General features: G+C 39.1%; 1 protein-coding gene across 1 annotated transcript; it reads left to right on the top strand.

Moving 5' to 3' along the window:
- Positions 1-8,318: 8,318 nt before the first annotated feature.
- On the top strand, positions 8,319-9,247 carry OR4S1 (olfactory receptor family 4 subfamily S member 1). The gene is given in 3 exon segments (XM_019019906.3): positions 8,319-8,923; positions 8,925-9,042; positions 9,044-9,247. Coding segments are annotated over 3 exon segments (927 nt in total).
- Positions 9,248-15,215: the final 5,968 nt, after the last annotated feature.

The following is a 15,215-nucleotide window of genomic DNA, read 5'->3' on the forward strand; positions in this document are numbered from 1 at the left end:
AAAAAGTGGGCAAAGGCCACGAACAGACACTTCTCAAAAGAAGACATTTATGCAGCCAAAAAACACATGGGAAAATAAACTTTCTAAATTAACTAAGACCAGTCTGAGATTTTCTGGGTTCACAATTTGAAAGCCTTGTCTTCGAGCTCTGAAGTTCTTTTTTCTAGTTGTTATAGTTTATTGTTGAAACTTAGCAGTGCATTTTGTATCTCCCTAAATGTGTCTTTCATTCCCAGAAGTTGTGATTTTTTTCTTTATGATATCTCTTTCTCTAGAGAATTTTTCATCCTTAACTTGTATTTTTAAAAAATTTCTTTGAGTTGGTTTTCACCTTTCTCTGGTATCTCCTTGAGTAGCTTGATAATCAAGATTCTGAATTCCTTATCTGGCAATTCAGAGATTTCTTCTTGATTTGGATCCATTGCCAGGGAGTTGGTGTGATCTTTTGGGGTTGTTATAGAATCCTGTTTGTCATATTACCAGAATTATTTTCTGGGGGTTCCTTTTCATTTGGATGACTATTTCTGTGGAGAGTTCTGAAACTCAAGGCCTGCTGTTCAGATTTTCTTGTCCCATGGGGTGACCCCTTGATTTAGTGCCCTCCCCCTTACCCTAGGGATGGGGCTTCCTGAGAGTTGGACAGCAGTGATTGTTATTGTTCTTCTGGGTTTAGCCATCCATCGGGGTTACCAGGCTCTGGGCTGGTGCTGGGAGTTGTCTGCAAAGGGTTCTGTGATGTGATCCATCTTCAGGTCTCCCAGCTGTGGATACCAGCATCTGCTCTGATAGAGGTTGCAGAGAAGTGAAATGAACTCTATGAGAGTCTTTTGTTGTAAATATGTTTAGTGTGCTGGCTTTCTTGAATGCTGTTTATGCTAGCAGTGAAGTTGTCATGTGGACATCCTCAGGACCTCTGGTTAGCCAGGATGTTGCCAGCAGTGGGAACAGGTGTTGTCTTCTTGGGTTCAAGGTTATTCTTTCATGAGTTGCTGTAATGGCCTGAGTTGCTTGTCATCAAACCAGGAGGTGGTGCTTTTAAGAGAGCACCAGCTGTGGTAGTAGTTGGGGGCTCTAAGCTTGCCATAAGATGGCCGGAGTAAGTATTTTGGTTTCTCAGGTGATTGATGAGAAACCATAAAGCTTCCAAGAGTTTCTGTGTTTTGTGTTCAGCTGCCAGGGTGGATAGGGAGAAACCACCAGGTGTGTGCAGGATTAGGCAGGCATGGGCCCAGACTTTCCTTGGGAGGGGCTTGCCATGATCACTGTCTGGGATGGGCAAGTTGTTCTCAGGCCAATGGGGTTATTTTCCAGAGGGGATCTTGGCTGCCTCTGCTATGTTTTATAGCTTGCCAGGGAAGTGGAAGATAGCCAGTAGCAAGAGGCATTACCTGGCTCCCATGCATTTGCTGAGGCTGGTCTGGTTCCTGCAGTGCCCCCTCTGATCAGACCTTGCCACAGGCCATGAGCTACCCCACTGAGAAAGCAGGCTTTCTGATCTCATTCCTCCCCATCTGCCCTCTCTGTAGGCAGCAGCTCCTGTGCTCCTGTGCTTGCTCACAGCAGCTCCTGCTTGTCCTTCAGACCCTGCTCAAGAAAACTTGTGCCCAGACAAAACCACTACCAATTTCAGTTGGGAATTTTCTTTGCCCCATGACCCCTCCCCAGTTTCACTGGTTGTTTTCCCCAAGGGCCCTGTGAGACATAGTCAAGGATGGCGTCCCAGGGCTCAAGCTGGAGACTGGGAGTACATTCGAGCACTTCCTGCTGCTACTTGTACTTTTATATTTTTTGTGACTCCCTAAACCCATTTCATATCTAGGTAAGGTTAAATCCTACTCCTGTGATCTGGATTTTCAGATTCCCCAGTGGGGATGTGTGTTCAGAGGTAGGTTTTCTCCCTGTCACACTTTGAGAACTCACAGTTTTTTGCCTGTTTTGTGGAATTTGCAGCGGTGTGCCACTTATTTCAAAGGTTTTGTGAATTCTTTTGGCTTTCCTGGTATATTCGTGCAGTGGTTCTTGGAGCAAAAGATCATGATATGAATCTCTACATGCTGCTCTGATTTGTCTATGTGGGAGCTAGATGTTAGCCCTGTCTCCTATTTGCTATCTTCCCCTCCAGAAGATTTCTAATTGCTCATTAATGTCCTTTTCTTTCTGATTGAAGTACTTCCTTTAGCATTTTTTGCAGGACAGGTCTAGTCTTGATGAAATTCCTCAGCTTTTGTTTGCCTGGGAAACTCTTTACTTCTCCTTCATGTTTGCAGGATGTTTTCACCAGATATACTTTCTAGGGCAAGAGTTCTTTTTTTTTCCCTTCAGCACTTTACATATATCATGCTACTGTCTCCTGGCCTGTAAGGTTTCCACTGAAAAGTCTGCTGCCAGATGTATTGGAACTCCATTTTATGTTATGTTATTTTATTATTTTTTTTCTTGCTGCTTTTAGGATCCTTTCTTTATCCTTGACCTTTGGGAGTTTGAGTTTAAATGTCTTGAGGTAGTTTCCTTTAAGTTAAATCTGCTAGATGTTCTATAACCTTCTTGTATTTTGATATTGATATCTTTCTCTAGGTTTGGGAAGTTCTCTGTTATTATCCTTTTGAATAAACTTTTATCTCTATATCTTTCTCTACCTCCTCTTTAAGGCCAGTAAATTAAATTTGTCCATTTGAGGCTGTTTTCTAGATATTTTAGAAATGCTGTATTCTTTTTTATTCTTGTCTCTTCTATTTGTGTTTTCAAATAGCCTGTCTCCAATGTCACAACTTCTTTCTTTTGCATTATCAATTCTGCTATTAGAGATTCTAATGCATTCTTCAGTATGTCAGTTGTATTTTCCAACCCCAGGATTTCTCCTTGACTCTTTTTAATTATTTCAGTACTTTTGTTAAATGTTATGATAGAATTCTGAATTCCTTCTCTGTATTATCTTGAATTTCTTTGAGTTTCCTCTAATCTGCCAGGACTGTGTCATTCCCCTCAAGGCAATGGGTTCCCCCCTGCCCCAGGGTATGTCTAGAAATGTCACCCGGGAACTAGGGCCTGGAATGGGGTCCTTATTACTGTGACTGATGCCTTATCCTATTGTGGTTGGGTGATATCCAAGATGTGAGACAAAAGTCCTCTTTATCTTTCTCTCCTCTCCTAAAGTGGACAGAAGGGTCACTTTTGGAGTCACAAGCTGTGCTGCCTGGATTTTGGGAAAAGGTGGCACAAGCATTTTCATAGCTGCCCAGGCAAGTGTCTTACTAGTTTGTGTGCCCTTAAGTCCACAGACTCTGAGCCCAGCTTAGCACTAGGAATTGCAATCCTTGTGGTCCAGACTGCCTTTCAAGTGTATTTAGGGCCCCAAAACACTTTAGCCCATAGTAGCTGAAGGAACATTTTTTTTGAGGAACATCCATGCTATTGTCCATAATGGACAGAACTAATTTACATTCTCACCAACTGTGTGTAAGGTCCCCCACCCCGTTTTTTTTAAAACATCCTTGCAACACTTGCTATTTTTTGTCTTTTTGGTAATAGTCATTTTAACAGTGTGAGGTGATAGCTCATTGTGGTTTTAATTTTCATTTTTTGATGATTAGTGATGTTGAGCCTTTTATCATTTATCTGCTGGCCATTTGAATATCTTCTTTTGACAAATGTCTGTTCAGATCCTCTACCCATTTTAAAATTGTTTATTTGCTTTCTAATATTGTTTGAATTTATTTTATATTTTGTATATTAACCTCATCAGATTTATTGTTTGCAAATATATTCTGTAGGTTGTCTCTTCACTCTGTTGTTTTCTTGGCTGTGCAGAAGCTTTTGTTTAATGCAATTCCGTTTGTCTATTTTTGCTTTTTTTCTCTGTGTTCTTGGGGTCGTATTCAAAAAAATTGTTGCTCAGACCAATGTCATGGAGGTTTTCCCCCACGTTTTTCTCCTAGTAGTTTTATAGTTTCAGGTTTTACTTTTAAGTTTTTAATCTGTTTCGAGTTGATTTTTGTTGTGTCTCTTCCTGGCTTTGTTATCAGGATGATGCTGGCCTCATAAAATAAGTTAGGGAGGATTCCCTCTTTTTCTATTGATAGAATAGTTTCAGAAGGAATGGTACCAGCTCCTCCTTGTACCTCTGGTAGAATTCGGCTGTGAATCCATCTGGTCCTGGACTGTTTTTGGTTGGTAAGCTATTGATTATTGCCACAATTTCAGAGCCTGTTACTGGTCTATTCAGAGATTCAACTTCTTCCTGGTTCAGTCTTGGGAGGGTGTATGTGTTGAGGAATTTATCCATTTCTTCTAGATTTTCTAGTTTATTTGCGTAGAAGTGTTTGTAGTTTGTATTTCTCTGATGGTAGTTTGTATTTCTGTGGGATCGGTGGTGATATCCCCTTTATCATTTTTTATTGCGTCTATTTGATTCTTCTCTCTTTTCTTCTTTATTAGTCTTGCTAGTGGTCTATCAATTTTGTTGATCCTTTCAAAAAACCAGCTCCTGGATTCATTAATTTTTTAAAGGGTTTTTTGTGTCTCTATTTCCTTCAGTTCTGCTCTGATTTTAGTTATTTCTTGCCTTCTGCTAGCTTTTGGATGTGTTTGCTCTTGCTTTTCTAGTTCTTTTAATTGTGATGTTAGGGTGTCAATTTTAGATCTTTCCTGCTTTCTGTTGTGGGCATTTAGTGCTATAAATTTCCCTCTACACACTGCTTCGAATGCATCCCAGAGATTCTGGTATGTTGTGTCTTTGTTCTCATTGGTTTCAAAGAACATCTTTATTTCTGCCTTCATTTCGTTATGTACCCAGTAATCTTTCAGGAGCAGGTTTTTCAGTTTCCATGTAGTTGAGTGGTTTTGAGTGAATTTCTTAATCCTGAGTTCTAGTTTGATTGCACTGTGGTCTGAGAGACAGTTTGTTATAATTTCTATTCTTTTACATTTGCGGAGGAGAGCTTTACTTCCAACTATGTATGTGGTGTAAGATGAGAATCTAATTTAATTATTCTGCATTTGGGTATCCAGTTTTCACAGCACCATTTATTGAAGAGATTGTCTTTTCCTTATTGTGTGTTTATGGCATTTTTGTCAAAATCAATTGGACTGTAAATGTGTGGATTTATTTCTGGGCTCTCTATTCTGTTCCATTGGTGCATACGTCTGTCTTTATGTGCCAGTACCATGCTATTTTGATGACTACAAATTAGTAGTAGATTTTGAAATCACATAGTGTGATGCTCCCAGCGTTATTCATAATTATTTAGGTCTTCTGGGTCTTTTGAGGTTGTATATGAATTTCAAGATTTCTTTCTGTGTTTGTGAAAAATGTCATTAGACTTTTGATAGGGATTTAATCGAACCTGCAGATTGATTTTGACACTATGAACATTTTAACAATGTTAATTCTTCCAGTCCATGAACATGGGACATATTTCCATTTATTAATGTCTTCTTCAATTTATTTTACCAATGTTTTATAATTTTCCATGTACACATCTTCCAACTTTTTGGTTAAATTTATTCCAATTATTATCTTTTTCATAGTGATTCTAAACAGAATTGTTTTCCTGACTTTTTGGGATAGTTTATTGTTAATGTATAGAAATACTACTAACTTTTGAATGGTAATTTTGGATATTACAACTTTACTAAGTTTGTTTATTAGTTCTAACAGCTTTTTTGGGGGGAGAGACTTTAGGATTTCTGTATCACACATCTGTAAACAGAGAAAATTTAATTTCTTCCTTTCTACTTTTGATGACTTGTACTTCATTTTATTGCTTAATTACTTAGGGTAAGAGTTCCAGTATGATGTTGAATAGAAGTGGTGAGAGTAGAAATTCTCGTCTTATTCCCAATCTTAGAGGAAAAGCTTTCAACTTTTTGCCATTGAATCTGATGTTAGTTGTGGGCTTGTCACATATGGTCTTTATTGTGTTGAGAATTACATTCTTTCTGTAATTAATTTGTTGAGAGATTTTATCATAAAATGATGTTGAATTTTGTCAGTTTTTCTTCATCCATTGAGATGATCATATAGTTTTGGTCCTCAATTCTCTTAATGTAGTATTTGCATATATTGAACCATCCTTGTATCTCAGAGATAAATCCCACTTGATCAGAGCAGATTATCCTTTTAATGTGCTGTTGAATTTGGTTTGCTAGGATTTTATTAAGGAATTTTGCATCTATGTTCATCAGGGATATTGGCCTGTAGTCTTCTTTTCTATTAGTGTCCTAGAGTGGCTTTGGTATTAGGGTAATGTTGTCCTCATAAAATGAGTTTGGAAATATTCCCTCCTCTTCATTTTGTTTTGGAAGAGTTTGAGAAGGATTGGCATTAGTTCTTTAAATGTTTGGTAGGGTTTAGTAGTAATCCGTTCCTGGGATTTTCTTTGATGGAAAACTTTTATTATTTGTTCATTCTCTTTGTTCATTATTGGTTTGGTCATATATTCTGTTTCTTCATAATTCAGTCTTGTTAGATTGTATGTGGCCAGGAATTTATCTGTTTCTTTTGGGTTATTCAATTTGTAAGTCTATAATTGTTCACAGTAGTCTTTTGTGATTCTTCATATTTCTGTGGTATGAGTTGTAATGTCTCTTCTTTCATTTCTCATTTTATTTATGTCTTCTCTCTTTTTTATTTGATTTTTAATGTATTTTCAATATCTGTGTTAAATTTCTCATTTTGGTTTTTTACTATGTTCCTGATTTTTTAAAAATGATTTCTCTGTATTTTCCTTTACTTCATGAAGCTTTAAAAGCAATTATGTTGAATTATTTTTCAGGCTGTTTACATACCTCCATTTCTTTGGGGTCAGCAACTTGGAAATTATTGTGTTCTTTTGGTGGTGTGATTTCTTGGTTTTTCATTGTTTCTTGTTACCCTTTTATTGATGTCTGCACATTTGGTGGAGTAGTCATCTCTTGCAAATTTCATTGGCTAATTTCAGTGTGGAAAGATTTTCTCTTATGGGGCATGATGGTGCTTTGCAATCCTTGTGGCCCAGACTGACACAAGGATATAATGGGATGGACTGAGTGGGTGGGATGGATTGGTTTTGGCACCAGTGGGATGTGGCTTTATAGTCTTTGTGTGGCCCTGTTAGCTGATGTCAATGTTGACCCAGATTTGAGGGATCCTCAGTGGCCAAATTCTTGGATGTTTGCAGTGACAGCAAGGGTTTTCAGGCTCGTTGCTGGTGGTGGCTGCTAAGGTCTTCCTTATTTATTTTTCTCCCACTGGGGAAGTTGTGGCTTAGGGAACCATTTGACATGGGTCTGGTACGTGTGCTTCCTCTTGATGTTGGTGGCACAAGTGTATTATGGGTGGCACCTATTGTGCAGCCATGTAACTGAGGCTTGGATCATGGGCACACCTGAAGGAACTATGGTTCTGGGATCTGGAATGATAATGACACTGGTGCTTAGGGTGAAGACACTCCTGCCACCACATAGGTAACAGTGCTAGAGGTGTGAATGCTTTGAAGCAGCCAGGGAACCAAGAATGGGAGCATAGATATATGTAGAGTTACAATGGCTCTGGAGTTGGGGTGGGAACTAACTTTCTGTGGAGGGTGAACTGGTGCCCAAAGTGTGGGCATGCTCAGAGACACCTTGACTTCAGGGCCCGGAGCTTGCTCTAGTGATGGCCCAGTGTCTGATACATGGGTGGGTGCAGTGCAGTCACAGATCCTGGGTCTGAGTGTGAGCTCTCAAGGGGCAGCTGCAGTTTGGGGTTTGCATGGTGTTGGGGAGGTGGCAGGTCCTTTTCCAAAGTAGCTCAATAGCATCTGCTTCTTGCAGGTGGAGGCAGTACAGTTGTGTCTCCCTCTCTAGGATTTCCTGGTGGGAATGGCTCTTGGTTATCTCAGTGGCATAAATGCTAGCGTTCTCTGCAAAGCAGGGATCATGATGACTACCACCACGTGACTGATACTAATTGCCTCAACTTTTCCTATTTGTTCCTAACCATCTCCTGGCATCTCAAGTATGCAGATATCACTAGAAATCCTTCGTGTGTGGTTATTCTCCATGTTTTTGCTCCTCTGTATTGCTGCAGATTCTTTAATGGGCCCTTGAACCCTCTCAGAGCTATTTTGGTTTGTGGATAGCTGTCTCTCTCTCGCTCTAGATATATATATATATATAAGATACATATATTATATATTTATATTAATTAATGTATATATATATTTTGTGATGGGGATGAAGGCTAGTATCTTTCTTACTCCATAATCTTGGTGGTATCTCAGAAAACTTTCTTATGTCTCATAATTTATGTCTTTGCAGAGCCAGCCAGCCACTTTGTCGGTCATCGGGGCAGATAATCCATGGGTGCCAAGAACAATGTGACTGAGTTTGTTTTATTTGGCCTTTTTGAGAGCAGAGAGATGCAGCATGCATGCTTTGTGGTATTCTTCCTCTTTCATGTGCTCACTGTCCTGGGGAACCTTCTGGTCATCATCACCATCAATGCTAGCAAGACCCTGAAGTCTCCCATGTATTTCTTCCTGAGCCACTTGTCTTTTGCTGACATATATTATCCATCCACTACCATACCCAAGATGATTGCTGACACTTTTGTGGAGCATAAGATCATCTCCTTCAATGGTTGCATGACCCAGCTCTTTTCTGCCCACTTCTTTGGTGGCACTGAGATCTTCCTCCTTACAGCCATGGCCTATGACCGCTATGTGGCCATCTGTAGGCCCCTGCACTACACAGCCATCATGGATTGCCGGAAGTGTGGCCTGCTAGCGGGGGCCTCCTGGTTAGCTGGCTTCCTGCATTCCATCCTGCAGACCCTCCTCACGGTTCAGCTGCCTTTTTGTGGGCCCAATGAGATAGACAACTTCTTCTGTGATGTTCATCCCCTGCTCAAGTTGGCCTGTGCAGACACCTACATGGTGGGTCTCATCGTGGTGGCCAACAGTGGTGATTTCTTTAGCATCCTTTTTTATCCTTATCATTTCCTATGTTATCATCTTACTGAACCTAAGAAGCCAGTCATCTGAGGGCCGGCGTAAGGCTGTCTCCACATGTGGCTCACACGTATATCACTGTCCTTTTGGTTCTCATGCCCCCCATGTTCATGTACATTCGTCCCTCCACCACCCTGGCTGCTGACAAACTTATCATCCTCTTTAACATTGTGATGCCACCTTTGCTGAACCCTTTGATCTATACACTAAGGAACAATGAGGTGAAAAATGCCATGAGGAAGCTGTTTAGGGTCAAGAGGAGCTTAGGGGAGAAGTGACATTGCAGAGAATCTCAATCCAGCCAGAAAATTGGGAGACTTTCCATCTTGTAGCATCTAACACAGCCTTTTTATTTCCAGTCTGATGTTTGCAATGGCAATTATCCTCCTAGCTCTTGTTGTTATAATAATTCCACATATTCTTTCAATCCTTTATTCATTAAATATTTATTGAATATTTACAGTGAGTGAGAATACAAATAAAAGTAAGATATAATCTTTCCCTCAAGGAGAGTACAGTCCAGGATGCTTTTAGTGCGATATTTAAGAGCTCATTCAGGAAACGTGTGAGGGCCTCTGAATGAGGGAGTGTCTTGGAAGTCTGGATATCTCATTGATAAGTGAATAAAATCACTACATAATTCCTTTGTGTTGGCTAACACAGTGCTCAATGGAATTCATTCTTTTAAGAGTAAAGAGCCACTTTACTCTTACCCTTTCATGCTCTCAGCAGGCAGATAAATAAATAAATAAGTAAATAAATAATGTGGATAGGTCAAGGGATTTACTAAAAGTTACACTTTAACTCCAGAGCAGGGTGAGGACTAGAACACAGGTCCCTAAGTCAGCTTTCAGAGCTTTTCCTCAGGACCTCTTGATAAAGTGTGACTAAATGGACACCAAGAAGGAATGACCAAGAACTTTTGAAAGACCAGGAATGATGGTGATGATGACTTGGGATGGTGAAGGGCACAACCAGGAAGAACAAGTTGTCAGCACTTCTTTCAGTGGTGCTGATTCCTCTCTCCAGCAGAACAGCTTACTGCTGCCCTCTTTAACCCCTGTTGCTTTGCTCCATTTTGCCGCTAGAGGGAGCCAAGTTTGTACAGAATGCAATTAAACGAGCCGGATTAGGTATCTCTTAAACATTCGTGGGTCATGTAACCTCATTGGGCCTCAATTTCCATATTTACAGAAGGAGATATTGACAATACCAGCTTCAGAAGGCTGTGAGAGGACCTATAAGACTTTGTAAAGACCTAAATCAAAGTCTGTTGTTCAATGGTGGCTGCTAGCTCTTTTAACATAGTATCTTCGATTCCCCTTTCTCTTCCTATTCACCCCTCTATCCCTGCCTTTCCCTCAAAGCCCTTGTAACCAAACTATCTGATTATTTCATTTACTCCAAAAATGTTTATTGAACACTTAGCATTTGCTGGGTGATATTCCTGGGGCTAGAAGTACAGCACAAAAGAAAGCAGGCAAAACTCTTTGCTCTCATGGAGTTTATATTTCAGTGTGTGGTAAAAGCTGACCCTTACTGAATTCTTCCAATCTGCAGACACTCTTCTAAATATTTTAATTGTGTTAACCTTTTTGATCCTTTCAACAACTTCATGAATGAGATATAATCATCAGGAATGTGATGAGAGTTGGGTGAGAGTGGTGGTAGCAAAGAGGACTCATTAGTACCATCTGATGCTGAACAAACACAAATGCAAACGTTGATCTTCATTATGAAAAAATAGTACCAATAAAATAGCAGTTGACACCTTGAAAGCATAATATTCTCAGAAGTTTTCATACACCAGCTTAATCTGTGTTGGATGAATAATCCCCTTATAAAACTCCTTGGAACAATGTGGGAGCATGCATGAATGGTTATTCAGGTTTAAAGGTAAGTGGCCGGGCGCAGTGGCTCACGCCTGTAATCCCAGCACTTTGGGAAGCCGAGGCGGGCGGATCACGAGGTCAGGAGACCGAGGCCATTCTGGCTAACACGGTGCAACCCCGTCTCTACTAAAAATACCAAAAATTTGGCGGGCTCCTGTAGTCCCAGCTACTCGGGAGGCTGAGGCAGGAGAATGGCGTGAACCCGGGAGGTGGAGCTTGCAGTGAGCCAAGATCGCGCCACTGCACTCTAGCCTGGGCGACAGAGTGAGACTCCATCTCAAAAAAAAAAAAAAGAAAAAAAGATAAGTAGAGATACAGACAGGCTAAACTATGTACATAGGCCACACACAGACTTCTGATTGCTAGTTTAGTGCTCTTTCACTACTGCTTTCATACAGTATTTTAAAGTACAATGATAGTGGTATGTATGTCTTATATATATATGCAGGCATGCATGTATGTATATATATATTCATGAAGATGAAGACAGGTATATAAGGCGCAATCTCAGCTCACTGCAACCTCCACCTCCCAGGCTCAAGTAATTCTCATGCCTCAGCCTCGCTAGTAGCTGGGACTGCAGCACGTGCCACGAACGTCCTGCTAATTTTTGTATTTTTAGTAGAGACGGGGTTTCACCATGTTGGCCAGGCTGTTTCTGAACTCCTGACCTCAAGTGATCTGCCTGCCTCGGCCTCCCAAAATGGTGGTATTACAGGCGTGAACCACCACGCCTGGCCTCTACTCTTTTCTTTGAGGAAATTGAAGCACTTACATCATGGATTTGTCAGATCAGAGGTGACTGGAAAGCAATCACTCAGGAATCCCACTCTTTGCCTGGACTTCTGTTTACAGAAGATTGACCAACTCAGGAGACATTTTCGGGTGTGAAATCATAGGTGTGCTTGATATGGCAGATGTTTCTTCCTGCTTCATGCTGGGTTGAGGGAAGAGGGGGAAATTGGGTTGGAGGAAGTAGATCATGTATTTCAGGGGAAAAAAGTCATCTGAGTTTCAGCTACAAGTGAGAAGACTGGATAAGTACTACAGGAGGAGCTGCATAAGGTATGAGAACTTGGCATTAAGAGAAGAGACTGCTGTATGATACAGTGGAAATTACACTAGATGGAAAGTCAGGAAACAGGGTTCCAGTTGCAGAGCCATCCCCACCTCCATCCAAGTTCTCAGGGCTCCCATTTCCTGATGTATACAATTAAGGAGATTGGTTCGAATCTCTAAGGACCTTCAGCTCAGATATCCTATGATTCCATTTTGTTCAGGAATATAGACTACATGAAATCTGGGTCAATCTTATTTTTTTCTCATTTTATTCACATATTTCCTTAGAATTATTTTTAGGTGATTTTATAAAAAGAAAATATTGCATACAGTTCCCATAGATTTATGGACTTGACATAATTATCACAAGAGGGAAAAATATCAAGTTAAGAAGATTTAATTGTGTTTTTCACTACTCTTCCTCTCTAAGAGACAACTCCATTTTAATGTTCCTACTACAGGTATTCTGAAAGTTACTAGTAGATGAAGCTCATTGACTGGTCACTCAGCTACTCTGTCAGTACATTTACCCTTCAGTACTGAGTTTTCCGGGAGGACTTCTTAGTTATAAATACAAACAAGATGTAATTGTTATTATAAATTTACTTATTCTGCTGCAGTTGGAGAGAGAGCAGAGAAAGGATGTGGTGGTAGGTATGGTATTGGGAAGGGACTGTGAACTCCTCCTTCTTGGAAGGTGAAAGTGTCCACAGTGAAGGCAGAAAAGGAAGGTAGGCTAGAGGTGAGAAGGCGCCCCATGGCTGATTTCTTTCATAAAAGATTGAAAAATATTATTACTTAAACATATTTGATACAAATAATGTATGTATTATTTAATATATGTAATATGTAATACATAATAAAATTATATATTAATGTTATAAAGCATAATTAATCATCTATGAACTTGTTATCAACTTAAGAACAATCCTAATAACTTGTGTCATATGTGTCTTCTCTATTCTATTTCTTTGCCTTCACAGTGATAACCAATATTCTCGTTTGGTTGATGACTTCCTTACTTTATGAAAATAGATTTAACATATGTGTATATACACCTAACCAATATGTTGTTTAATTTTTCTTATTTTTAATTTTATAAAAATAGTGTTACACATTTGTAGTCTTCTGACTTGCTTTTTTCGCTTAACATAGTATTTCAAAAATTCATCCTTGTTGTTGAATGTAATTGTATTTCATCATTTTTACTATTGCACAAGATGTCATTGGGTGAATATGCCATAATTATTTTACTATTCTTTTTTAAATATACCTTGGTTGTTTCCATATTTCTCAGCTATCTGAGTGCTGTTATGAACATTCTTGTATGTGTGGAAAAGTTTTCCTGGGGCATATACCTAGGGATTGAATTGCTATGTTGAAGGGTATGCAAATGTTTCAACTTTACCGAAAAAATGTCAATTTGCTTTTGAAAGTGGTCGTACCAATATTCACTCCCTACAGCAATGTATAAGAGATTCTGATGATGTACATTCTTGCCAACACATGGCACGGTCAAAACACTTTAACAGTTTTGCCAATCTTGAGGGTACTCATAGTATACCCTATGTGTTAGTCCCCTTTGGCTGCTATAACAAAAATGTTATACACTGGGTGGCTCAAACAACAAACAGTTACTTCTCACAGTTCTAGAGACTCCAAATTAAGTCCCAGATTCAAGCACCGGCAGCTTTGATATCTGGTGAGCTGGGGACCTGCTTCCTGGTTTATAGATGGCCGTCTTCTTTCTGTGTCCTCACTTGGTGGTAGGGGTGAGGGTGCTATCTACAGTCTTTTTTAAAGGAGCATTAATCCCATTTATGACAGCTCCATCCTAATAGCCTAATCACCTCCCAAAGGCGCACCTCTAAATACCATCACATTGGGGGTTAGGATTTCAACATATGAATTTTGCGAATGTTGGTGGTGATGGGGGATGTGGGGAGAAGTAATACAAACATTCAGTTTATAGCACCCTCTCTGTAATATATAATTCTATGACTACTAATGAGATTGAACAAAATTTTATATGCATCTTCTCATATGTGCTTCCTTTTCTGTAAATTGCCTATCATATCTTTTGCCCATTATTCTGTTGATTTATTTGAATTAAAAAATAGATTTCTAAGAGTTTTGTGTATATTTGGACTAATCCTTTGTCAGTTACATATCAGTTGTAAGATTAACTTGTGGCTTATCTTTTCATTTTATTCTGTGCTAAACACTTTTATTTTCAATGTAGTTAGTTTTAAATTTTCCATTGTTAGTGCTTTTTGTGCTTGTTTAAAAAATATCTTTCTTAAATCAAGGTCAGGAAGATATTAACTGATAGTTTTTCCAAAAATTTAAAGTTGTGCTTTTCATTTAAGTTCTACTTCAAATAGATTGTTGGAAACTATTTGAGGAAAGGATTCAGTTTTATTTTCCCCCACCGCATGGATAACCAAACATTCCATCATTGTTTATTGAATAGTCCTTCTTTTCTCCTTTAGTCTACAATGTCAGTTCTGTCATATACATTTCTGTATTTGTATGAGTCTGGTTCTGGGCCAAGCTTACACTGTCTTAATTACTATATTTTTATAAGGTCTTGATCTGATAGGACAAGGTCCTCTAAACTTGTTTTGTCTATTTTGAGTCTTATCATCTTTTAGACAATTTAAAAACTAAATTGTCAAATATCATACAATAACTCATTGGAATTTTTGCATAAAATTTTATCTGCAAATAATTTGGAAATACTATGCAGCCATAACTTTTATTTTATGAGTACTTGTATTTTGTGAGATAACTCATAAAATACTTGTATTTTGTGAGATAACTCATAAAATACTTGTATTTTATGAGATAACTTTTATGAGTTATCTCATAAAATACAAGTAATGGGATACCTTTGTTTTGGTTAGGTGTTACTAGACAAAAAGTCTTTTGAAAATCTAAAGGCATAGATTTCTGTGGAAGTAACTTATTAAAGAAATGTTCTTAGGATAAACTGGAAAGGAGATACTGGAAGCAAGACAGAGTAGTGGAGAAATCTAAACAAGGATGCAGTTTCAAGTAATTTTCAGCACAGGATCACTTTAGCCTTATCTTGCAGGGAAATGCTGGAGTGTAAATGATGCCAAGAGTTGTTTTGATTTGAGGTAAGGATGTAGCTTTCATATGCCCACACCATTCAGACATTATTTAAGGGCTTCTCTGGGGCTGGAGTGGGGCGAAAGTCCCAGGTACTTTTGTCTGTCCATTAATATGGGGAAAATGGACTCCAGTGGCCCAAGGGCAGCAGGTGGTAGCT

The sequence above is a fragment of the Gorilla gorilla genome, chromosome 9, assembly GCF_029281585.2.
Source record: "Gorilla gorilla gorilla isolate KB3781 chromosome 9, NHGRI_mGorGor1-v2.1_pri, whole genome shotgun sequence".
Lineage (NCBI taxonomy): Eukaryota > Metazoa > Chordata > Mammalia > Primates > Hominidae > Gorilla > Gorilla gorilla.